Consider the following 27,587-nt stretch of genomic DNA (forward strand, 5'->3'; position numbering starts at 1 on the left):
CACGTTTTAATTCCATCATTTATTCAAGACAGCAAATGCACTCTTCTTCCTGCACATGTGCTTCATCTACATCCACAATTCTCCTTATTGCTGAACATTTAAACAAATAAAACCGTCGTTTTACAAATGTAGAAAAGAAAAACACAACACTTGGTGAAAAATAAAAGTCCGTTGTGCTGTGAATTATGGCATGGATTATGTGTTTTTTTTCTCCGTCGGACCTGCAGTCAATAGCTCGAGGTCGATGTGGTCCTTCATGTACATCGTGTGGAATCAAAACGCTGTCATGAAATGAACCCGAAAAGCACCAAGTTTGCGTTCCAGCACTGTTGTATAAAGCGCACTCGTCCACTTCAGGTTTCCTCCCAGAGTCACATCATTTCCTACACTATATCGGACAAAAGTATTGGGACACCTGCCTTTTTCCAACCATAACTGGTCTTTTCCTAAAGTTAGAGGTACACAATTGTCCTTGGATAAAATCTTACACAAAAATCAAGCTACATGAAGATCTGCTTTCCATGGGTTTGAAGATCTCCTGCTATAGAGCTCCAACCCTATTGAATAACTAAATATAAATGCTGTATACACCCTAGAAGCCTCCTCACTTTATCTCACCTCCATTGGTACCTGACTTTTAACACCCTTGTACCTAAATGAGCTTCAAATCTCCACAATATCTAATGGAACATCTTCCCAGAAGAGTGGAAGTACTTATAACAGGAATGATGCAGAATGGAGTGTTCACAGAAGAAGCTAAATCTTATAGTCAGGTGTCCATATACATTTGTCCTAAGGTTGTGACTGAGTCAGTCAGAATGGTTGCTATGTAACAGTAGTAAAAGTAAAACTGAACATCACGTTTCATAACGGAAAAGATTAGCGCAACACGTTCAGTCAGAAACAGTAAGTAAGTGATGTTAAACCTTTTTTCGTTCTCACGTTCATCACGATTGCTGCGTACTCCAATTGTGCGAGATATAAAATGTCTTTACAGTGTTTTTTTTCTTTTTCTTCAAAAGCAGATAATTTGCGGTTAGCATCATACTAGCTAGAAAAATGCCGCCATCTTGTTTTTTTTCTCTACAGTGAAATCACGGCCATCAGTGCAGTTCGGTGTAAATGATGAACTGAGCAACTGATACGTGACTGAATTCTGCTTTAAAACCATTTCGAGGTAGAAACCGACCGATGAAAGAGTTCATCCATGGCTATTTTCTTTTTTTTTTTACTTCTACTATAACTGTACATTTTTCTTTTTTTTTTAAGAGAGTTTACGAGGAGAAGTGCATGCAGAGCAAACAGAAACGATCTGTGGTTTTTATGTTGGTTTTTTATTCGTCCCTGAGGGCTGAGAAGCTGCAGAGACATGGAAAAGGGATTGAGATGAGACGGAGAAGAAATTGAGATCAAATGAAATGGAAAAGAGATGAAGATTAAAAATTAATGTTGAGGAAGAAAAAAGTAAATGGAGAAGAGATGGAGATTAAATAAAGAGTGAATAGAGAAGAAGTGGAGAAGAAATTAAGATAAATGTAGATGAGATGGAGATGAAAAGGAGAAATGAAATGGAAAAGAAGTGGAGAGGAAACAAAGAAGAAATGGCCAAGAAATGGAGAACCAAAGATAAATTGTAGAAAAGCTGGAGATGAAATAAAAATTAGATGGAGAACAGAAGTGGAAACGAGACTGAGAAGAGAGATGGAGAAGATGAAATGAGAAATGCTGCTGGAAGAAAGAGATGAGAAAAAAATATATATATAAAAAATATGTGGTGTAATATAAGTAGAAGTCAGGAAGTCCAGACAGGAGAAAATCGAGAAAAACTGAGGAGAAAACTAGGACCCATTGAAAATAAGAGACATGGAAGTAATGGCGAGGACACTGGATCAGTTAAAAAGGTAGAAGAGAAAAAGGAGAAGAGATTGAGAAGAATACTAAAGGAAATGAAGAAAAACAGGAAAAAGGTGAATCCATCTACCAGACCTGAGAAGGTTCCTGTGATCTGAAGTGATCTGGAGCTGCGGATTCAGTTTCATTCGAGAGAATTCAGATCCTGTGATCTGAACTACAGAAGAAACGAAGTGATGAAGCGAAGACGTGCAGGCGACGAAACAGAAATAACTGGTTTAAAGAGCAGGGAAACGATCCACACTGACAAATCGCTCGGAGATCTAATAACCCTGAGCGTCTCTGGAGCTGATTTCAGATCGCTCTCTCTCTCTCTCTCTCCGTGAAGGATGGCGTGAACGTTTAAAGTTGAGATCTTCAGGGTCGACTGTAAATTTCTCAAAGGGAAAAACTGGAAACATTTACTTCAGTTACAATGAAAACGCACAAACGTTACGTTCACACTCAAAAATCTCAAATCAGATCGGTTCTGTTTTCTTTTCACTGCGCGACACGTACGTTCGACTTCGAGGGATAAAACACTAAACAGGAAATTAATCCTTTGTGTCAAAACATACGGTATAATGAAAGCGTTCACATCAAACCCCCAATCCGGATTTGATTTAATTAGATATTTTCAGCTTTTAAGGTAACGTAAACTAGCAAGGCAGCAAATTAGCTACATATTCATGTCCGATGACAAACTTTTAGTGCAATGCTAGCCAGCTAGCTATATTTAATGCTAATTAATAAGAATAAGTAGTAGCCTTAGTAATCCCGTTTGTAACACATTGGCTAGTCTGTTTCACAAAAAGGTGTTCAGTGATCGCGATCTTTTGGCAAAAAGTTGTTGAATTCTTATTTTTATATCTAGTTTTTTGTTTTGGATTCTAAAAAACAATCGTATCAGTCGCCTGGTTTAGCGTATCATCAGGACTGCTGTGAGGGACTGTTCCCGACAACGTGCACCTGATCCATGTGTGTGTCTGGTTTTATTAGTCACTGAGACCAGGTAGGTATCTAAACCCTAATCACCTCACAACTACACTGAGGATCGAATTAAAGAAAGGACAGGAGACGGCGAGATGGAGGAATGGTGGCTAATTTCATTTGAGACAGTAATGGGACAAGCAGACAAGCGTGTTAAAGGCGAGACACTTCAGCAGGAACAATTCAGCAGTCGAATTCCTCCTTTTCTGGTCTAACACTATACACTGTATTTCGAAAAGTACTGAGAAACCCGACCGTTCCAGCCGTATGAGTATCTTCACTACACAATTGTTCACGACACCTTTGGAATATGCTACCAAAGTTTCCCTACGCTTGAACTAGGAGACACACAAATCAAGCTCCATGAAGATCTGCTTTCCATTGTTTTAGAGTGGAAGAACTCTTGCTATAGAGCTCCAACCCTATCGAGTAACTGGGTGTCAATACCTTGTGGCTGAATGAATCTCCACTAAATCTGGTGAAACATCTTCCAAGAAGAGTAAAACTTATTATAACAGCAAATGGGGGACTCAATGTGGAATGGGATGTTCAAAAAGAAGCTCATACCAATCTGTGGTTAGGTGTATTAAACTAGTTTTCTCAAAAGGAATATATTCAGAACCAATAATCCAAAACATCTCAGATGTTCTAGAACAGGGGTCTCCAATGTTTTGTACGCCATGGACCAGCTTTATTTAGAAACTAATCTCCTGGACCAAGTTTGTAAGGTGTAAGTGTTGAGAGGGAGGTTTTATGCAGTAAATAATAAATGACAAAGTGTCACATTTCTAGATATTTTCCTCAGAATGTTCTTAAGATCGAGGTTCAGCGGTTCCACGGATGGAACTCTTAGGGATTTCTGCTCCAGTAAAGCTGCAGTCATGAAAAAGTAAATAAAATCAATCATTCTATCACTGGATTCAAAGGATTTTGAATGGAAAACTATTTACGCAGAAAATGTATATGGTTATACATCATGCCAATTTTATTTCTTTATTATTTTGTAATAATCCCAGTCCTTTTTTTATACTTATTTTTAATTTTTCACAATTTTATAGGATCATACAATCTATTTCATTGTACAATTTAATTACATTTTTCTTGATTTTATTTTCATGTTTCAAAAATAAATGTATCATTTTAGAAATTGATTTTTAAATAAATGATTAATTGACAAATAAAATTCGGAATTTGATTAGAATTTAATTAAAGAAGAAATGATTAATATTATGTGCATATTTACCTTGTTTACATATTTAAACTATAAATATCATGGAGCCATTTGAGTGTTTTATTTAGAATATTATGAATATAATATAACCAATGAATTGAAGTGAATTGTGAAGTAATTATTTGTTTGTTTGTTCACTAATTAATCACCAGAGAGACCGCATTTATGAAGCATCCAGGATTAGGACGTTTTTAAGGTTTTTACGTTGTTTATCCCCGATTGGCGTTGAGGTGTTGTTTGACATGTTCTGCATTCCGCGTTACAGGAGAAATCAGAACCAGGAAGTGAGAAATGTTCTGCTTGCGGTTTGAAGAAAACAACGCGGAAGCCGAGTGGACGATTACAGGAATAGCAGATTTCATTTCCAGTTGATCCATTGGTCAAAAGAGCGCACTTAAAATATACACAGTATAATGAAAACGCAATGTTCTCTCAAACTGAATTAAGAGTTGACACACACACACACACACACACACACACACACACACACACACACACACACACACACACAGGGCCACAGATCTATTTATATCTAAACTACATAAATAGTGAAGGATGGATGAACAGGCCGAGCGATCAGAAGCCATGAGCCAAGGTCTCGATCGGAAAGTATTGATCCTGTAGTTGTTGTTTTTGCTCCTGGGTGTAGGGGGCGCTGTTGGCGAGCAGGTGGTCTCTAGCTCCCTAGGTCCATTAGCACACTGCCTTTTTCAACAATCGCTTTAACAAACTGCTGGAAAACTCGGTCCATGTAGGTGCTGCGTCGTGGCCAGAAGCCCTCCAAAAATCCAATATGGCCGCCGTGGCATGTGATAATGAGTGCTAGATTGGGGTTTTGCTTCACCGCCTCGACAGGGATGGCTGTGAGACACACACACATGTGCGCAAGAAATTAGTGATCCAAATTAAGCAGAATTGCGTCGACAACCCAAATTTGATTATTTTCCCATAAATAAATGCCCTCAGGTGCTTTATTCCCTTTATATCCCAACTTCAGAAAAGAGCTAATGCTTTATCTCAGACTAGCCTCACATATCATTATCTCTCAATCAAAAAAACAAAAAAACATCAAATATTTAAACTGAGAATATGTAGGATTTGAAAGAAAAAATAAGCTCATTTTGAATTTGATGGTTGCAACAGGTCTTAAAAAAGCTGGGACATGTTTACCATGTGTAGCTTTACGTCTTCTGAAAACTGAGGAGACCAAGTTTTGGGAGAGGAATGTTGTCCCGTATGTATCTGATACAGGATTCTAGCTGCTCAACAGTTCTGGGTTTCCTTTGTTGTGTTTTTTGTTTCATAATGCACCAAATGTTTTTAATTGTTGAAAGGTCTAGACTGCAGGCAGACCAGTTCAGCACCTGGACTCTTCAAAATCATATATACAAGGCCTTCACTGACAAAATGGATTTTCCAGATAGAAGCATTCATCGCTCAAAAACCTTTATATCATTTGTAGACACAGTCTTTCACAGATTGCTGAAGCTCTGCCCATCTTCTGAGAGACTCTGCCTTTGGGAGATACACTATTTATACCAATCATCTAACTGACCTGCTGGCAATTTACCTCATTATGGGTAAAATGTTTCTCCAACTGCTTTTTACAGACTTTTGTTGCCCCGTCTTAACTTTGTTGAGACGTGTTGCAGGCATCAAAATCAAAATGACGTTATTTATTCCTTAAAATTGTACATTTTCAACATTTGATATGTTTTCTATGTTCTTTTATGAGGTTTATAAGATTTGCATTCTGTTTTTATTTACATTTTACAGAGCGTCCTTTTGGAACCGGGGTTGTATTTATACCCTGTATGTTCGTTCCTCGCAAAGTCTACGCTCACTGTCTTTCCTTTAGGTTTGCTATGATGTTTCTGACTCGCGTTTCCTGTTCAGACTTTAGCCCTGTGTTGAGCTTCTGATCTGTTGCCTGTTTCATGACCTTGAACCTGCCTCATGATTCAGATCATAAACACGCCTTTTACTGCAACTGCATCCATCTAAACCCTCCTTACATGACGGATTGGACTGTGGTCCGATGGAAACATGGTCACGTGGTCTTTTGTGTCCAGGGTTAGTAAGGAGGTACATACAGCATCATGTGTAATGTTTACTGTACACGCCTCTGGAGACGGAGTTATGACTTTAGTAGGTCACCTGACCCCCTGACACTGGACCTTCTCATTTCAGAGTCCATTTTGTATACGTCGTATAAATGCCTCCTTACAGAAAAACAACACCACGTGAACAATTCCATCATTTGAATCCCTTCATGTGGAGTGGCTCTGTGTGTATGAGCTCTTGCTCATAAAATCAATAACATATCAAGCTTGTTAATACGAGCCTGAGCTTCGACCAATCAGGGTTGAGAATTCGAACCAATGCTGGCAGAGGAACGAGCTTGCATTTTATCTTCAAACGTAAGATCTGTCCACATTGCCTCACCATGATTTGGCGAAAAAACGTCATCCGCTGCGTTCAGACACAACATGGGGACCTGCACGGACTTCAGCTTGTGGATGGGGCTCGCATCTAGGTAGTAATCGTCGTTTGTCGGGTAGCCGAACATTTTCGAGGTGAAACGCTCGTCGAACTCGCGGATGGTTTTGGCCTGAAATTAAATTTTAAAGAAGAATGAAATAACAACAATAATAATAAGCATAGAAAGTGGTTGATTATTTGGCAATATGATTTGAAAATAAAAACGCAGGTTTTACCTTCATCACATGGTCTATATCATAGTTCCTTTCGAGAACCGGCCTGTGTCTGTAGAAAAATACAATTTTTAGCACAAATATAATAACCTTTCTATTGTTTATATGTTAAAATTTTTCTGTAGGGGCCACATCACTTTTTTCTTTTTTTGATTGGGGTCGGTCTGTAACAGCAATTGTACTTGCCAATAACCGATTAATCAACTGAATCTATACTGGATAAAAAAAAAATAACACCATGTAAAATAGCACTGAGCTTTATTACAAAAATAAATAAATAAAAGTACTGAATCATTAAAATTAGATAAATAAATATAAATATATTAAATACAAACGTAATTATATAATGAATAAATTCTAAATATAATATGGCGCTCTCCATGCAGCACGCCATCCCGTCTAAAAACAACCAGCATGTGGCATTACTGATTCGCCTCTAGAGGTCGCTCTCGTAATGACGGTGGACTTGAAGCCGGAAAAACTACTGGTATGGATTTCTGCAGATAGCCGATAGTTCCAGTGATTAACTATTGGTGCCTCGACCTCTATTAATAACTAAGGGACATTTTAATATGAAAGCCAAACTTTATGATCAAATACAGGTGTAATATGACAATACAATTTTCAAAAATTGCACTGTTTAGAGGAGCGTTCAAATGTGGGGGTCTGCGGGCTGTGGTTTCATTCAAGAATCAAAAGAATTGCAATTAAATTAGGGCTTTGAGAAGGGAGTGAAGTCCCATAGTCCAATCATGGATATTCCTGCTCGTAGAAAGCTAGGCTAGGCTAGTTTGATCATGCGTGTCATGGTGTACCGGTGTACGGAGGCCTGAAGGCAGCTGGTGAGGTAAGAGTTGAAAAGAAAGCGGTCGAGAGGTTTTTCCAGTGAAGCAGTGCACTCAAACACGTCCCAGCCGGCCGAGAACACCACGACGCCTCTCAGGCACGTAGCGTGACCTTTACGACCCAGATAGTTCGCCAGCATCATCCTGCAGAGAAATGTTGATAAAGTTATCACCATGGCAAAGCCAGGCCTTCAAACTCAGCTCTAGGAAAAGGGAGTAGCCTGAATTCTGTGGACATTCAAATGTGTTCCACTACAAATATCTTTACAAACCATCAGCTGTGAACCATTAAAACCATTCGAGAATAGTTTTCATTGCTTTGTGTGCTTGTGTGCAGAGCTGTGACCTCGGGTTGCTTCAGTGGCTCACCATCTCAGAGTATGACTTGAGGAGGGCATTCAAAAGAGTGAATACCAGGAAGGCAGCAGGACCAGATGGCATCAAAGGTCAGGTTGTAAAGCCTGCTCTGATCAGCGAGCACCGGTGTTCACCAAGACATTCAACCTCTCCCTGAAGCAGTCTGTTGTCCACTCATGCTTCAAACAGTAAACTATTTTTCCTGTACCAAACAGGGACAAGTGCTTTAAAGGACTGGTCAGAGACTCCGTCACTACACCACTACCAGACACACTGGATCCTCTACAGTTCGCATACCGAACCGCTCTACTAAGGACAGCATTGTTCATCTTCTCCACACAACGATGAGCCACCTGGACTGCAGGAAAGGGAATTGTGCACAAATGCTCTTTGTGGACTACAGTTCAGCATTTAACACCATAATTCACTCTACACTCACCTATAATTTGGAGGTCCTGGGACTCAGCCCACCCCTGTGTCAATGGCTATACAACTTCCTGACTGATAGACCACAAACTGTATGAGTGGGCAAACACACCTCATCCACCCTCACCCTCAGCACTGGAGATCCTCAGGGTTGTGTTTTGAGCCCCCTGCTGTACTGTACACATATGACTGCGTGGCCACTTTTAACTCCACAAACATCATTAAGTTTGCTGACGACACTGTTGTGGTGGGCCTGATTTCCAACAACGATGAGATGGCCTACCTACAGGAGAATAAAAACCTGGAGAAATTGTGCCAGGAGAACAATCTTCTCCTGAACATCAGCAAGACTAAGAAGTTAATAGTAAACTACAGCACCAACCGCTAAACATTAACGGGACCCCAGTGGAGAGAGTGGACAGTTTCCAGTACCTAGGTGTTCACATCACACAGGACCTGTCTTGTCAACTATTTGATCATGTTTAAGTGACTTTAAACAACTCCCTCAGGTGCTAAAGACTTACACCTGCACCATTGAGAACGTCCTGACTGGTAGCATCACTTCCTGGTTCGGGAACAGCACCATGCAGGACAGGTGAGCCCTCCAGAGGATGGTGCGGTCAGCTGAACGTACCATCCACACCGAACTCCCTGAACCGCAGGACATCTAAAGCATGCAGTGCCGGAACAGGGCCAGGAAGATTGTGAAGGACCTCAGCCATCCCAACAATGGACTCTTTTCTCTGTTACGTTCACGGAAGGGCTTACACTCCTTGAAAGCGAACACAGAGATAATGAGGAGGAGCTTCTTCCCGCAGGCCATTCGGAGTTTAAACCAGGAAAGAGCTGGCACCTATTACTAGGACTGGGACCTGTTCTTCTGCATGAGCAGGTTATGACATCACAGGATGATTCCTCCAGGCCTCATCCTGCAGTAAAGGGAGGAAAAATTCTATTAACTCCAGGATAAGGTTTGAGAGCCTGAGGAATTATTTTCACACATCCCAGAGTCCTGGCCTTAACCCCACTGATGGTCTACTGGTGAACCAATCAATCAGTTGATGAAGGTCGATGCTTTGATGGACGCTCTGCAGTTAATGTGTACTTGTCTGTGTGTGTGTGTGTGTGTGTGTGTGTGTGTGTGTGTGTGTGTGTGTGTGTGTGTGGTTTCTTGTTCGAGACAGAATGCAGGCCAGCTCTTCAGTCCTGCAAGCTCAGATTCTGATTTTGCAGATACAAATGTCATACTTCATTCAGTATGATGACGTGGGGACGAGGTGGAGGAGGAGGGAATAAATGAGGACAGCAAAATGTGTACACAGGTGCAGAAACATTTCTGCTGTGCTGTCACAGAAGGTGAAATGTGGAGGTGTGTGGGATTAAATATACACTCGATTAGTTTAATGCAGGGTGTCAGAAAACCTGGTGAACCCAGAGAACCTGGGACGCTGGAAAAGTTGAAAAACCTAAAGAATCTGGAAAATCTGGGGAACATGGAAAAGCTAAAGAAAACTGGAGAACCAGAACCTGAAGAACCTGGAGAAACTGAGGAACATGGAAACCATGAAGAAACTAAAGAACCTGGAGAAACTGAGCAACATGGAAACCCTAAAGAATCTGAGGAACCTAGTGACCCTGGAGTACTTGGAGAAAATAGGGAACCTGGGAAACCTGGAGAACCTGAAGAATTGTAAAAACCTGGGAAAGCTGGGAAACACTAAGAACCTGGAAAACTGGAGAACTTTAAGAACCTGGGAAACCTGAGGAATCTTAGTACATAAAGCACGTCTTGCTGTCAGAAATGGCAGGTTTCAAAATCTTCAGCATGCTCCATCTTCTGATCCCTATTCCCTAATGAAGTGCACTAGATAGATGATATAATGGACTTCACACCCACAATGTAAGTGCTTAAGGATGTCTAATTTGGGATGCATAGCCTTGTTCCCTATAGAGCTGCACTACATCTCCTCATTATAGTGCACTTGCTGCCTAATATGGGATCTCTGTCTGACCCTGCAGAGCTCGACTGGGCCAATGAATGTGTAGAATCAATGTGATTTCATGTACTTTTTAAAATAATAAAGTTGAAAACATCAGCCAAGAAATCCAGAGGATTAAAATTAATCCAAACTTTTTTTATAAGTAACCCTGTAGACAGCAGTGTAATTATAACAGACAATCAATTACAAAGTTCTACTCCTATTTAAGAGAAAGACTTTATTTCATTAATTACCTCATCAAAATCATCAACCTGCATTCTCAATCCCTCGCCTACAAGTTTCCTCAAACAGATCATTCCAGAGGAAACTGAAAATAATTAACTCTTCCATTAGCACTGGTTTTGTACCTAAATCCTTCAAACTGCAGTTATCAACCCCCTAATTAAGAAACCTGACCTTCACCCTGTCAGCTGTCCAACTACAGACCAATATCAACCCTGCTCTTTATCTCCAAGATTTTAGAAAGGTTGTAGCACAGCAGTTCTGCTCACATCTACTGAGGAATAACATCTATGAAATGTATCAGTCAGGATTTCGGCCTCATCATAGCACAGAGACGGCGCTAGTTAAGGTGGTAAATGACCTGTTATTGGCCTCTGATCAGGGTTTTGTCTCTTTACTTGTTTTGCTCGACCTCAGTGCAGTTTTTCACACCATTGTTCATAACCTCCTGCTTGCTGGACTGGAGAACGTTGTTGGAATAAAGGGAACAGCTCTCTCTTGGTCCAGGTCTTATTTGACTGATCGCTATCAGTTTGTTGATGTAAATGGTGAGTTCTCCACACTCTCTGAGGTAAAGTTTGGTGTTCCGCAAGGATCTGTCTTAGGCCCTCTGCTTTTCTCTTTATATCTGCTGCCTCTGGGTGAAATTATGCATAAACATGGTATTTGCTTCCATTGCTATGCTGATTATACACAGCTATATATTTCAGCAAAGCTTTATGTGTGTGTGTGTGTGTGTGTGTGTGTGTGTGTGTGTGTGTGTGTGTTAATGTGTTTGTGTGAGTGTGTATTTGTGTATGTGTGTGTGTGTGTGTGTGTGTGGTGTGTGTGTGTGTGTGTGTGTGTGTGTGTGTGTGTGTGTGTGTTGTATGAATTTCTGTGTGTGTATTTATGTATTTGTGTGTGTGTGTGTGTGTGTGTGTGTGTGTGTGTGTGTGTTGTATGAATTTCTGTGTGTGTATTTATGTATTAGTGTGTGTGTGTGTGTGTGTGTGTGTGTGTGTGTGTGTGTGTGTGTGTGTGTGTGTGTGTATCTTTACCCCCATGGAGACTCCAGCAGCAGTGATGGGAGACGATGGATAAGTCTTACTGACATGTTCAATCACCATCTCCAGATCCTCTGTGTTCGCTGCACAGTACGTCCGAGGAGTCTAAAACACACACACACACACACACACACACACACACACACACACACACACACTACTGACCTCAGTTTCAAAGTTAAACACTCCCACTGGGATTATAACATTTCTGCAGGAAATATGGGCCTGACTTGTCTCCGTCACTCACACACCTGTCACACTCCATAACACACACTGTAACACAATCTCTTACACACACTGTACACAAACACACACGGTAAAACACACTGTAACACACAATATCACCACACACTGTTAATGCACACTAACAAACATAGTACCACACTGCATTCTCACATTTAGCTCCTAAACTCTGGAATAGTCTTCCTGACAGTGTTCGGTGCTCAGACACACTCTCTCAGTTTAAGTGCAGATTAAAGACGTATCTTTTTAGCGAGTTCTACACATAACACACATCACATCATAACCTTGTGCTCCAGAACATCTGATCACATGCACATTATCAACTTGTGCTGTTAATATCATGAACATCATGAGTTGCACAGTAGCTCCTGGTTCCATAATGTGAAATGACTGTATAAGACTGTAGAAAGAACATCACACACTTCAGTGCTCATGTTAGTTCTGTATTGTTAAAGACTATAATTACACTCTTGATATCAATTGAGGACGGGTTCCCCTTTCAAATCTGGTTCCTCTCAAGTTTTCTTCTTCATCAATCTGAGGGAGTTTTTTCACAGTCGCCCCCAGGCTTCATCATCAGGGATAAATACACACCATTCACCTTAACTGTTCAATTCTGTAAAGCTGCTTTGAGACAATGTCTGTTGTGAAAAGCACAATTGAACACACACCAACACACTTTAACACACACTGTACACACACTGCATCTAAATCACACATTCTAACTCGCACTGTAATACACTGTTAAAACTAACACATGCTGTAATACACACTGTAACACACACTGTTAACACTAAAACACTCTTAACACACCTGTAATGCACACTGTTAACACTAACAAACACTGTAACACACACTGTAACACACACTGTTAACACTAAAACACTCTTAACACACACCGTAATGCACACTGTTAACACTAACACACACTGTAACACACACTGTAACACACACTGTTAACACTAAAACACTCTTAACACACACCATAATGCACACTGTTAACACTAACACACACTGTAACACACACTGTTAACACTAAAACACTCTTAACACACCTGTAATGCACACTGTTAACACTAACAAACACTGTAACACACACTGTAACACACACTGTTAACACTAAAACACTCTTAACACACACGTAATGCACACTGTTAACACTAACACACACTGTACACACTGTAACACACTGTTAACACTAAAACACTCTTAACACACACCATAATGCACACTGTTAACACTAACACACACTGTAACACACACTGTAACACACACTGTTAACACTAAAACACTCTTAACACACCTGTAATGCACACTGTTAACACTAACAAACACTGTAACACACACTGTAACACACACTGTTAACACTAAACACTCTTAACACACACCGTAATGCACACTGTTAACACTAACACACACTGTAACACACACTGTAACACACACTGTTAACACTAAAACACTCTTAACACACACCATAATGCACACTGTTAACACTAACACACACTGTAACACACACTGTAACACACTGTTAACACTAAAACACTCTTAACACACACTGTAATACACTGTTAACACTAACACACACTGTAACACACACTGTAACACACACTGTTAACACTAACACACACTCTTATCACACACTGTAATACACACTGTTAACACTAACACACACTGTAACACACACTGTAACACACACTGTTAACACTAAAACACTCTTAACACACCTGTAATGCACACTGTTAACACTAACACACACTGTAACACACTGTAACACACACTGTTAACACTAAAACACTCTTAACACACCTGTAATGCACACTGTTAACACTAACACACACTGTAACACACACTGTAACACACTGTTAACACTAAAACACTCTTAACACACCTGTAATGCACACTGTTAACGCTAACACACACTGTAACACACACTGTAACACACTGTTAACACTAAAACACTCTTAACACACCTGTAATGCACACTGTTAACACTAACACACACTGTAACACACACTGTAACACACACTGTTAACACTAAAACACTCTTAACACACCTGTAATGCACACTGTTAACACTAACAAACACTGTAACACACACTGTACACACACTGCAACACACACCTCAGCATACATTCTAACTTACACTGTACCTCAGACCCCAACATACATTCTAACTCGCACTATAACACACACTGTTACCACCAACACACACTGTAACACACTGCAACACACACTGTACACACACTGCAACACACACTGTACACACACTGCAACACACACTACAATACACACACCAACATACATTCTAACTCACACTGTAACACACACTGTTAACACTAACACACACTTTAACACACTGCAACACACACAAATATACATTCTAACTCACACTTTAACACACACTGTTAACACTAACACACATTCTTAACACACACTGTTAACACACACTGTACACACACTGCAACACACACAAATATACATTCTAACTCACACTTTAACACACACTGTTAAGACTAACACACATTCTAACACACACACTGTTAACACACACTGTAACACATTCTCTAGTACACACTAACACACAAAGTAACATACACTCTGAACACAAAAATTAACACACACACTAACACTCCTGTGAGGCGCTTTCCGAGGACCTGGCAGGAGTATTAGTGTGTGTTAATATGTGTGTTAATAGTGTACTATTAACACACATAACACTCTGATAGTTGTGCAGGTTTATTTACGTTAACGCTCGTTCTGATACGTTGTCATTTCTAAAGTGCTGTGAAATAGTAATTGCCCCTTTCAGATTTTTTGTCACAGATAAATAATTCAGATCGTGAACCACATTTTATATTAAACAAAGAGTAAATACAAAATGCAGTTTTTAAATGATTTGATTTATTGCCTGGCCCCATGTGAAAATGTAATCCGGTTCTTTTCGATTGTGAATGATGTGTATCAGTCTGGAAAGGGTTGCAAAGCTATTTCTTAGTTTTCTAAGTTTTGGGACACCAGCAAACCACTGTGAGAGCCATTATCCACAAATGGAGAAATCTTAGAACAATCGTCAACCAAAATTACTTCAAGAGCACAATCATACTTCATCCAGGAGCTTATTAAAGAATAAAGAACAACATTTAAAGACCTCATTTCCCCTAAGTAAAGGTTAGTGTTCATGATTCAACAATAAGAATGAAACTGGGCAAAAACTGTCCTCTATGGGAGAATTTCAAGGAGAAAGACATTGCAGATCAAATAAATCAAATATATATAAATAAATAAATAAATAATGATTATCCCCAAGACCTTTGGGCAAATATTCTGTAGACTGATGAGACAAAAGTTGAACGTTTTGGAAGGTGTGCATCCTGTTCCATCTGGTGTAAAACTAACAGCATTTCATTAAAAACTTCATGCCAACAGTGAAACATGGTGGTGGTTGTGTGATGATCTGGGGATGCTTTGCAGCTTCAGGATCTGGACGACTTATAATTGATTCAACCATGAACTCTACCAGAAAATCCTGAAGAATGACTGGCCATCAGTTCATAACCTTGAGCTCAGTCGCACTTGGGTTATGCAGCAGGTCAATGATCCAAAACACACGATTTCTGAATGACTCAAAAAAACAAAAATTAATGTTTTGGAGTGGTGTAGTCAAAGTTTAGACTTAAATTCGATGGAGATGTTGTGGCATTACCTTAAACAGGCCGTTTATGATTGAAACCCTCCTGAATTAAAACAATTCTGCAAAGAAGAGTGGAACCAAAAACCTCCTCCAAAGCGATGTGAAAGACTCATTGCTAACGCTTGATTGCAGTGGTTGGGGGGCAATTACTTGTGGTCATAGGACCAGGTTTGGAAAGCATCATTTAAAAACTGTATTCTGTATTTATTTGGGTTTATCTTTGTGTCATATAAAAATCTGCTTGATCTGAATCATTAAACTTGACATAAGTAACAGAAGCTCCACTATATTTTAGCACTAACTCCACCCCCTTTCTGATAAATAAACGCATGGCTTTGGCTGTGTGTTCGGCAGCGAGATATAAAAAATGTAACCACTTCCCCTAAAGAACAGGAAGTCGCATTCTTACCAGCAGCTTTTCACCAGAGACGCCTCGGTTGTTAAACACCACACATCTGAAAAACAATGAGATGGCGTTCAGGCATCTGTTTGCAAACCACACACAAACACACACTCACACACACACACACACACACACACACACACACACACACACCCATTTCCGGGAGTTTCCTTTAAAAGCAGTGTTGAAATCTGCACATCATCTACTCGTTCACCACAAAGATGAGCCGATTATAGAAAGTGCACAAGGTGTAACAACCTTACGCCCTGTGTGTGTGTGTGTGTGTGTGTGTGTGTGTGTGTGTGTGTTGCTTTGCTGCAGTATGAAGTCGAGCATTAATCTATTAAGTGCTACAGACACACACTGACTGCAAAGTGCTGAGTGGACATTAAACCTGAACACATTACCCACAATTCCCTCTGTCTGGGTGTTAATTATAGTGTGACAAGAAAAGAAAGAAAAGTTCTTTAGTGTCTCTCTCTCTCTCTCTCTTCCTCTCTCTCTCTCTCTCTCTGCTTCTTTCCTCTCTCTGTCTTTCTCTCTCTCTCTCTCTCTTCCTCTCTCTCTCACTCTCCTTCTCTTTCTTCCTCTCTCTCTCTCTCTCTCTCTCTCTCTCTCTCTCTCTCTCTCTCTCTCTCTCTCTCTCTCTCTCTCAGTGCTGACTGTCACTTTTTCATCACTGCATAACATTTATCATTTATATTATATTACACCCTGATCAGTGTGAATATTGGATTGTGATTGGCTGGAAGTTCAGGTGTGTATAGTGGATTGTGATTGGCTGGAAGTTCAGGTGTGAATAGTGGGTTGTGATTGGCTGGAAGTTCAGGTGTGAATAGTGAATTGTGATTGGCTGGAAGTTCAGGTGTGTATAGTGGATTGTGATTGGCTGGAAGTTCAGGTGTGAGTTCAGCTCCAGTTTCATCCCGAGTGAGATGGTGATTGTACACATTCCCTAATGACCTCACTAATGGAGGAGTTTTGAATGTATAGTGAAACTTGAATATGATGAATAGAAGTTTTCACTTCACTGCAGTTGTATTCTGAATATAACTTTTTGTGACAAATGAAAATGCTAAATCTTGAATGGAGGTTTAGAGATATGGCACAAGGCTCAAGATGAATTTGGAGATAAACTGGAGAAGAAAATGACGTAGATGTAACGAGGCTTATATAAAATGCGTAATGAAAATGAAGCGTTATTTTGATTCATTCAGTCAGTTTTGCTCTCAGTTCATTTGTAAACCCACCTGTATCCGAGCTCTCGGCTCTGCTGGATCATGTGCAGGATGTAGGACTCGCGGCTGGTTCCGGTCAGACCGGGCAAAAGCAGGACGGTGGGACGAGTGGAGGAGTCGGGGTGAGAGAGGCTGTCTTCATTATCAAACCAGTCCAGAGATATCTGACCTCCATCTGGTGCTCTGATGAGTTCACTGAAGCACACACACACACACACACACACATTTATATGTGACACAGAATACAAAAATATTCATCTCATTATCAGGATATTCATCTCAAAAATAGTGTGTTACATAAAGCAGCTTTGTCATTCACACACTGGGCCGAACCCTGATCTGTTTAAAACCTTGAAAAGCTCCAGATCTCAATTTCTGATTGAATTTTTTAATTTTCATGACGACACGAAGAGCTTGCGGTGAACATATTTTCCACTGACTCATTCAGGAGAGGTGCGATCTTCACCGCCAGATTCTGGACAATTTTCATTTATTAAAGAAGCTAAAAGAAAGACGGAGGATATCGCTGTTGATCTCTGAAGGGTTTAAATGCATCTCAGAAGGTTCGGAAAGATGTGTTTATTAATCTGAGTGTTTGATCTTGCTGAACATCCAGCACAATAATCACAAAACAAAACTGAGTAACACAGCTACCTAAATCTGACGAGAATTCACGTGTGCCTGAACTCCTTCCAGCCAATCACAAGCCACTATTCACACCTGAACTCCTTCCAGCCAATCACAATCCACTATTCACGCCTGAACTCCTTCCACCAGTCACAATCCACTATTCACCCCTGAACTCCTTCCACCAGTCACAATCCACTATTCAACCCTGAACTCCTTCCAGCCAATCACAAGCCACTATTCACACCTGAACTCCTTCCAGCCAATCACAGTCCACTATTCACACCTGAACTCCTTCCAGCCAATCACAATCCACTATTCACACCTGAACTCCTTCAGCCAATCACAATCCACTATTCACACCTGAACTCCTTCCACCAATCACAAGCCACTATTGACACTGATCAGGGTGTAATATAAAGTAGAGCAATTTAATGAACTGCAGAAATGATAAATGTTATGCAGTGATGAAAACAGTGACAGTCAGCACTGAGAGAGAAAGAGAGAGAGAAAGAGAGAGAGAGAGAGAGAGAGGGAGAGAGAGGAAGAAAGAGAGAGATACTGCAATCTGGCATGGCCTCGGCCCAACCTGCACTGAGCACTGACATCATCAGTCTTTCCCTCCCTCCCTCCCTCCCTCCCTCCCGCTCTCCCTCCATCTCGCTCTCTCTCTCTCTCTCCCTCCGTTCCTCCCTCCCTCTAGCTTTCTCGCTCTTTCTCTCCCTCCCTTCCTCCTCTCGCGCTCTCTCTCTCTCCTTCTCTCCATCCATCTCTTACTTATTCTTCACTGTTGGACTGCAGCCAGATTATCAACAGAACTATGCATCATCACACAATGCAGAAAAATAGATCACACGTCGGCCCTTTACCGTCTGCCACATTTCACCAAACACCTCTGAGCAGTGTGTTAATGAAACACCCTCTCTGCCATTTATACCCTCTGTACCGTCTATGCCCTCTGTGCCCTTTACATCCATTGTATCTTCTATACCCTCTATACCCTCTATACCCTCTTTGCTCTCTGTACCCTGTATGCCCTCTGTACCCTCTGTGCACTCTGTCTTTAAGTCCTGCAGGTGCAGGAACTCTGCGCTTCTATCGATCCGCCCTCTGCAGCATTCTGTCTGCTCGGCTAGACGATCAGATTGGGTTTGCTCTCTCTGCATGAAGCCAGAACCAGTGTGTAATTTCAGAGCAGGCATTGAATACACGGTTTGAGATCAGCCTCTGGTTCTCTTTTTCTTTCCCTCACACACACAGGCAAGCAGAGATGTTAATTACATCAGCATTTCGATTCCACTTCTGCAGGAGAGCTCACTGTTCCACTCAAAGCAGCAGCTCCCACAAATCGTATAAAAAAGAATAAGTTCTGGATTATTTTGGTGCAGATCGAGACCACGAGATGGAGATGTTTGTCTTTTCACTGCAAAACACTTGCATAATATACTGTGGAGACTTGTGCTTATTCAGATAGAGTTGAGTTCAATAGCAGATCTTCCACACACTTCCAACCCATGGAAAGCAGATCTTCATGGAGCTGGCTTTGTGCACAGGAGCATCGTCAGCAGGCTTCAGTGGCACATTGGAGAGCACAAAAAAAATCAATTAGCAGTAAAGTATTTTTTATTGAGAGGTTTTTATTTGAAGGTGTACAGGATGACACAAGAAACAGACATGGACACGGATAAGCGGATCATGTATTCTTTCCAACCCAGTACTGCTGAAACTCTGCCTTTTCTTAGTAAAGAATAAGGATCCATTACACACACACACACACACACACACACACACAATAGATGACATCACCAGCAGCACACAAAAGCAGTTTCTTTCTTGAGTTTCTCTCTTCAACTCAGACGACCTTGTTTCACAGCACCAGATGACCTTCAGCTCTTTAGTTGGATCTTCCACACAGATCGGCTTATATCCACGTTCAGTTCCTCTTTGAGTTTCTTGCAGAGACGCATCGATCAGAATAACAAAAGCAGTTCATTCAGCAGTGGGCCAGACATCAAAACCCCTGAATATCCGTATTCCACTGTTATATCATGAGGTTCTTAAAAAAAATGAAGGGAACTCGCAATTTATTATCTAAAATCTGCCGCTTAATAACCAGACGCTAATCTGAAGGGGAGAAATAAATCCCTCACACACAAAACGCACAAATATTCCTTTTTCTGAACATGAAGCTAATAAAGGGGAGTGGAAGCACAGTTTTCAAAGCTCTGGGTTACTGATCAGGCGGTCGGAGGGGTTTTACCCCTGTATTGCCAAGCTGCCATGCTTGGGGCCCCTTAGCAAGGCCCCTAACCCTCTAATCTCCAGGATGCTGTATCATGACTGACCCCAGCTTCTCAACATCGCTGGGATACGTAAAGAAAGAATTTTACTGTGTTTTTCATTTGTTTCTTCATAAAGAACCAATCCTGTCTGATTTAGCTACACTTCCTGTCCTCCTGTTTGACACTGACCTTTACAGCTCCAACTCACGTTTTCAAATACGTTCCCGTTTCCATAGTAACGTCTTGCTCACAGGTACAGCGTGAAACAGGTCGCAGACTTTTATAACGATGAGAGGTAACATATTCGTGACAGGACAGAATTGAAAGAGGCCTCATAGGGGACATTGTGGAAAGCCACATTTTCCATCTTTGCTGTTTGGGTCCTACAACAACAAGGACCATAGCATGACTTCACCTGAGACCATTAAAACCAAATATTCAAATTATTGCACACACTTCATGGGGCTGCAGCATCTACCAAATTCTGATCACAAATAGTGAATATAAAACCTCTATACCACAGTACCCTTCTTTTTCTTCTTTTGGCTGCTCCTTGGTTTTCCTCTTTTCCTCCTTCCTGGTGTCTCCATCCTCAGCATTCTCCTACTGATATACCCCATGTCCCTCCTCTACACATGTCCAAACCATCTCAATCTCACCTCCCTCACATTGTCCCCAAAACGTCCTACATGCACTGTTCCTCTAATAAACCCGTTTCTAATCCTGTCCATCGTCATCACTCCCAATGAAAATCTCACTGTAATACACTTACTGGTTCCGCGTATAGACAGGCGATAGTTCACCAAGCAAAGCTTTCTTTTATTTACTTTAGTTTTACCCCCGGCACTTTCCTTTCCAGTGCACACGCCGGGGCTCAACCTCACACTCATGTTTCAGGATGCCTTTTTATCTTGACGATTGCTGGTGGCCACTCGTGGATCGGCCCGCCTTCCTCCAGTGTCACCTGTATCACTCGTGGATCAGCACGCTTTCAGCAGGCAGAAGCTTGTGGAAAGTGATACCAAACTCCGGAGAGAGGGTGGGTGGGTTGTTAAGATCGGTGGAGCAGGAGAAGGGAAATGAGAGAGAGGTAGAGAAGCTGCCTGTCCCTGAGTACACCACCTTCTGGACTTGGGGGTTTGGCACAAACTGAAAGAAAGAGAGGCAGGAAAGCGTTCACCAAGTATCGCTTTCTTTATTTACTTTCATTTTCACCCCGGCGCTTTCTTTTCCAGTACTCATGCCTCACAGTCCCAGAGTCTCGCGGTCCGGGACGCCTTTCCTCTTCGTTGTCCGCCTGTCTCACCCGTTGGATGGCGCGCGATCACTGTCTAGCGTCCGCTCGAGTTTCCTTGTGGACCAGCATGCCTTTCCCTGGCGTCCGCCTGAGTGCACTCGCTGGCCGGCATGTCTTTCACTGGTGCCCACCCGTGCTCAGTCACTGTTCGGCGACCCTTTTGCTCATCTCTGCTTGGTGTCTCTATCCTCTTTATTGGCATTACCGTACTGAAACAGAGCGCACTGATTAGTCTCATCAGCTGCAGGTGTTTCTTACCGCTCATTCCGTCTGGCTCCGCCCTCCACTCGCTCACCGCTGGCACACTCAGCATCTTCAGCTCTGCTACCTCCAGCTCCACCTCCTGTCTTTTTAGTTAATGCCACTGTCTCTAAACCATAAAACATAGCAGGTCTCACCACAGTCCAATAAACTTTCCCTTTCACTCTCACAGATACTCTTCTATCACAAATCACTTCTGCTTGCACTTCTGCTCTCTAACACATTCTCCATTACTCTGCACTGTTGACCCCAGGTATCTGAACTCCTCCACCTTCTCCACCTCTTCTCCCTGCAACTGCACCCCTCCACTGCCTTCCCTCTCATTCACACACATGTACTCTGTCTTACTCCTACTGACTTTCGTTCCCCTTCTCTCCAGCACGTACCTCCACCTCTCCAGGCACTTCTAAACCTGCTCCCTACTCTTACCTCAAATCACAATATCAGCTACACCCCTGGCCCCAATTGCCACCTGAGATACATAATGTCTGATCTGTTTTAATTACCCCTAAATAATAAAGTGGTAGCTCAATAAAAAAGATGTTAGACTAACTGGAAGGTCATGGGTCAAATCCCAGCAAGGCCCTTAAGCAAGGCCCTTAACCCATAGTTGCTTAGCTGTATAACTGAGATAACTGAAAGCTATCTCTCCCTGCTCAGGGGCCCAGGAGTGGCAGCTTGGGATTGTGACTGGAATCTCCCACCTCCCCCTGTGGACTTCCCTCCAAAATAGACGAAACGTTACCAGGAACAATGCTGAGGGAACTACAGCAAAACAAGATAAAGGAAACATCTGGAGTGTCCTGATCACTACCTGCTTGTCTTCTATTGTTCACATGAAGAAGTCTGGGTTATGAGGTCAAGTGGCTAGATAAAAGCACTTTCTCACCAAAAAGTACAATGAAATCACTTCAAATCATTACGATAGAGGTGCTCTTGTCTGAAGGTAGGACATTCTGGATGTAATTTCGAAAGATTATTTTGGTGCAAAAAACAAGAGCATGCCCAAAGAACACCAAGTTCATTGTGAAGCATGGTGGGGGCCAGTGGTGGACGAGGTACATAAAGCATGTACTTGAGTAAAAGCAGAGATACAGTAGGTATAATATGACTCCAGTAAAAGTGTCCCTTTGAACTTTCACTTGAGTAAAAGTACAAAAGTATTTATCTTCAACTGTACTTAAGTATCCAAAGTTCTGTGATTTATAATGACTATAATGTTCCTATTGTAATTTTAATCACAAGATTCTTTTCCTAATGAGCTCAGATTTTTCAACGACTTCAAAATATTTGCACAAATGAGGTCACGTGTGTTGTGGTGAGTTTGAGTCTGGAATTTCTTCCTCATTTATTCCTCTCTAAATGTTCTGCTTGATGTAGAACTGATGCTAACCTGTATGTTGGTGATCAGTAGATACACTAAGCAGCAGTGGTGGTTTTAGCCTGAATGACTCCATGAGTGAACCACGACATGCCCCAACGTCTTCCCCATTGATTAGTTTCAGCTTTGAGAAGCTCCACTCTGCTTCAGCAACCGTCACTGGATGAGTGAAACATGTTCTCAGAGCAGTCCACACATTTCTGAGAGCTCCCATTAGAAGTCTCCAAAGTGGAAAATCCGTCTCCACACCCGCCTGTCCCCATCTGCCTCTTTCAAACCAACGACCTGCATGTCTTCCCTCACCACATCCATAAACCTCCTCCTTGATCTTCCTCTTTTCTCCTTCCTGGTGTCTCCATCCTCAGCATTCTCCTACTGTTATACCCAATGTCCCTCCTCTGCACATGTCCAAACCATCTCAATCACACCTCCCTCACCTTGTCTCCAAAACGTCCTACATGCGCTGTCCCTCTAATCATCTCTACCCTGATTGGTGGCTTGCTGTGTGTTTGACCAGTTGTTTTTATTCACTCATAAATAATTGAAATACTTGAGTAAAGTACAGATAAGCGAAAAAAAAACCCTACGAATTACATTTACTTCCTTAATGTCCACCACTGGTGGGGGCAGCATCATGCTTTGAGACTGCTTCTGTATATTTAGGACTGGAGGTGAAGTAAAGATAAAGGGAATCCTGGGTAACGCCAAATACCAATCTATTGATCTATTTTGAAACCAATCTTGATGTCCCAATAGTTGGTCAAGTCTTAGATAAGGGGTGTGTATACTTATGCAACACAGCTAGGCCTTAATTATGCAACATTCAGGCCTTCATTTGTTTTTTTCTCCACTTGAGTTGTGCTGGTTGTAATGTTACATTAAAAGCAATAATAATGTAACAGTAGTGTGTGTACATTTATATCCACTAAGGACCCCTGACCCCTAACACAGGAGTTATTCAGACACACAGTGTGTATTCCTGACACAGACACCATGACTCACGGCTCATGAATAATAAACACGTTTACTACTGTAGTAGACAAATGAAAATCTTTACTTCCTGTAGAAGACCCAGGGCTTGGCGGTGACAAACGGACGGAGGAGAGTTTGTACCCGACTCTCCCAGCACCAGAAAGGAGGGTAGTACGTCTCGGTCACCACGGGGCAATTCTCCTTCAGAAACTCATAGAACTTCTTCCCTCCTGATACAAGAGTTGGTTTCTACAAAAGTGAGAGAGAGAAAGAGAGAGACAGTTTCATTGGTTTCAGATTACATATGAGTGTTCCAGGACTGCAGGTGGCGCTGTAAACGACTCACAACTTCACTGAGTACAGATTTCCTGCTGCAAAGTGACTTTTCCCCCTCGTATGTGGCTCTTTCCAATCAGTAAATCTCCCCTTCACTTATATCAGGACCTGAATTTACTAGCGTCCTTGAGGCTGATTGAAATGTTGCTAATCGGATATACACAAAATAAAAACGTTTAATGAAATCACCTCAAATCTGGTTTTCAAGGGGTTTTCTGGTCTGATCAATGCAAGGGTTTAGTAACTTTCTGGATGTAATTCGAAAAGCTTTGTTTGGATACAAGAGGACACCCAAAGAACACCATATTCAAAGTGAGGAATGGTGGGGGCAGCGTTACGCTTTGAGGCTGCATCTGTATATCTAGGACTTGAGATAGGTGGATACGTGGATAACTCCAAATATCAATCTAACATAGATTTTGAAGAGGTTCCACCACAAATCTGGTGAAACACCTTCCCAGAAGCGTGGAGGCTGTTTTAAGAGCAACCAGAAATTGATTTTGGGAGGCGATGTTCAAAAAGCGCATGATCGTATGTCTACAAACCTTTGGTGTTTTGTAAAGACTAATGGTTCGGTCACATGGCATGTTCGCCTAGGTGCAAGACGTTCAGGGTCTGCTGTCTGGTTCATTTAAATTGTCTGCATGAAGTCTGGTGCCATATAACTAACCCATCACTGGGAAATAAACGTGATGTGACGCAGGTGCAGAACTGAGGACATTAGAAGAAACTCACTGAGCCGGAGCAGTACGTCGTGAACTCTTATTGGTTGGGGCAAATCTCATTCCAAAGACATTTAAAACATGTTTAGCACATCCTGTGCTTCTACAGGAGGAACCATTGTCTCTGAGAGGATCAGCTCCACCTACTCTGCAGGCTTTTACTGCATTAACATGATTAACATGATGAGCATTATATATATATAGTTTAGGTTTGTGGACACGTGAGCATAAGATTTATGCTTTTTAAAAATTCCACATGTAGTCCCCATTCTGTCATAATAACCTCCACTCTTCTGGGAAGATGTTCCATCATTTTTTTGGAGATTTTTAGAGATTCATCCAGCCACAAGGTGTCAGGAGATCTTCCACTCCAACCCATGTGAAGCAGTCATTTTAAAGGAAGAAGCACATATGGGTGGAAAAGGTGGGTGTCTGAATACATTTGCACTTATAGTGTATGTCTGAATAGTGTGAATTTGAATGATGTTTTGTTTGACTCAGTTTTATGCTTGAAAGTGTGGTTGAAGGTGGAAGGTGGAGGTAAAAGAAAACACGATGGAGTAAGACGGATTCATTAGAATGAAAATTACATTATTATAATATATTTCTTTATTTACCTAATTATAAATATATATAAACAGATTCAGCTAATCAGCCGCTTGTTACTAAGCAATCTGTTCTTTCAATTGGATTTAAAGGAAAATGATGTAGAAGTGAAGGTGAAAATGACAGAGTGTGTGTGTGTGTGTGTGTGTGTGTGTGTGTGTGTGTGTGTGTGTGTGTGTGTGTGGAGGCCATTCAAAATCTCCTGCAAGCACTGGTGGCACCATTGTGTGCTGTTTAAACGCTGCATGACCTTCACCATCCGCACCATCACCATCATCACCAGCCCCACCAACAAAATCACAACCACCACCATCACCATCATCACCATCCCCACCAACAAAATCATCACCACCACCATCATTACCAACATCACCACCATCACCATCACCATCATCACCATCCCCACCAACAAAATCACAACCACCATCACCATCATCACCAGCCCCACCAACAAAATCACAACCACCACCATCACCATCATCACCATCCCCACAAACAAAATCATCACCACCACCACCATCATTACCAACATCACCACCATCACCATCATTACCATCATCACCATCACAATCACCACCACCATCACCATCATTACCATCATCACCACCACCCTCACCACCATCATTACCATCATCACCATCACCAACACCATCACCATCATCACCATCCCCACCAACAAAATCACCACCACCATCACCATCATTATCATCATCACCATCACAATCACCACCACCACCACCATCATTACCATCATCACCATCACAATCACCATCACCCTCACCACCACCATCACCATCATCACAATCACCACCACCCTCACCACAAATAGCACCACCACCACCACCATCAGCATCATAACCAGCATTACCATCACCATCATTTACATCACCACCATCACAATCACCATGTCCACCACTACCACAATCACCACTATCACAATCACCACCATGACCTTCACCATAACCACAAATAACTATCAGTAATAAACCATCACCATCAAAATCATTATCACCATCATTACCACCACCACTATCACAATCAGCACCATGACCTCCACCATCACCATCCTGACTACCACCACCTTCATCACCACCATCATCCAGATGTTACCTTGGCTACAGATGTCCAGTAGTAGCAGGCGTAGGCGGCACCGAAGCCGAGCGCGAGCGCCAGTCCGACCCCGGAGCCGAGGAATCCACCGACCCGAACCTGGTTCTCCAGATACACCGACAGCTCCTTCGTCAGCACGTGCAGGTTCAGATCCAATGACATCATGGTGACGTTGTTATTATTATTGTTGTTGTTATTAATGTTATTATTGTTATTATTATATGATTATTTTGAGGATGGTATATTCTTGTGTGTCAGGTCTGGAGCGCGAGACCGGCGAGCGAGCGAGCGTGAGCGCGCTTCGGTTCTCCGTGCGCGTTCACGGAGCGCAGGGTACAGTGGCTAGAGGATGAACGTCGAACTCTCGCGAGATCTGAGGGTGAGAAGACTGTGTGTGTGTGTGTGTGTGTGTGTGTGTGTGTGTGTGTGTGTGTGTGTGTAATCATCATCTATTTAAATTTTTTTGTATTTTCTTCTTTGCATCACAGTTTTACTGTAAATTGTGTTTTTTTCTATAAGAAAGAAAAGGAAAATAATAAACAGTTCATGAAATAGCTCATCATAGTTTCCCTCACGATCTCCAGCTTTTCTTCAAAAGTCTGTGGAAACAGTGGAATAAAAAAAAACCTATTAAATCCACACGGATCTCTTGGAGCTTGTGCACTACAGGTGTGGAGGTGTGGAGAAAATGCTGATG

The 27,587-nt window shown here is 41.7% G+C and overlaps 1 protein-coding gene across 1 annotated transcript; it reads right to left on the reverse strand.

Moving 5' to 3' along the window:
* On the reverse strand, positions 1-27,247 carry abhd3 (abhydrolase domain containing 3, phospholipase). Its single transcript, XM_046852583.1, has 9 exons — positions 26,891-27,247; positions 24,202-24,365; positions 17,309-17,491; positions 16,065-16,110; positions 11,715-11,826; positions 7,641-7,815; positions 6,829-6,877; positions 6,557-6,722; positions 1-4,972 (listed from the first exon to the last, which is right to left on the reverse strand). Exons 1-9 carry the CDS (start codon positions 27,053-27,055, stop codon positions 4,788-4,790), a joined length of 1,245 nt encoding a protein of 414 aa, XP_046708539.1. The 5' UTR covers positions 27,056-27,247; the 3' UTR covers positions 1-4,787.
* Between the last annotated feature and the right edge of the window lie 340 nt (positions 27,248-27,587).

This window comes from Silurus meridionalis, chromosome 6 (genome assembly GCF_014805685.1).
Source record: "Silurus meridionalis isolate SWU-2019-XX chromosome 6, ASM1480568v1, whole genome shotgun sequence".
Classification (NCBI taxonomy): Eukaryota; Metazoa; Chordata; class Actinopteri; order Siluriformes; family Siluridae; genus Silurus; species Silurus meridionalis.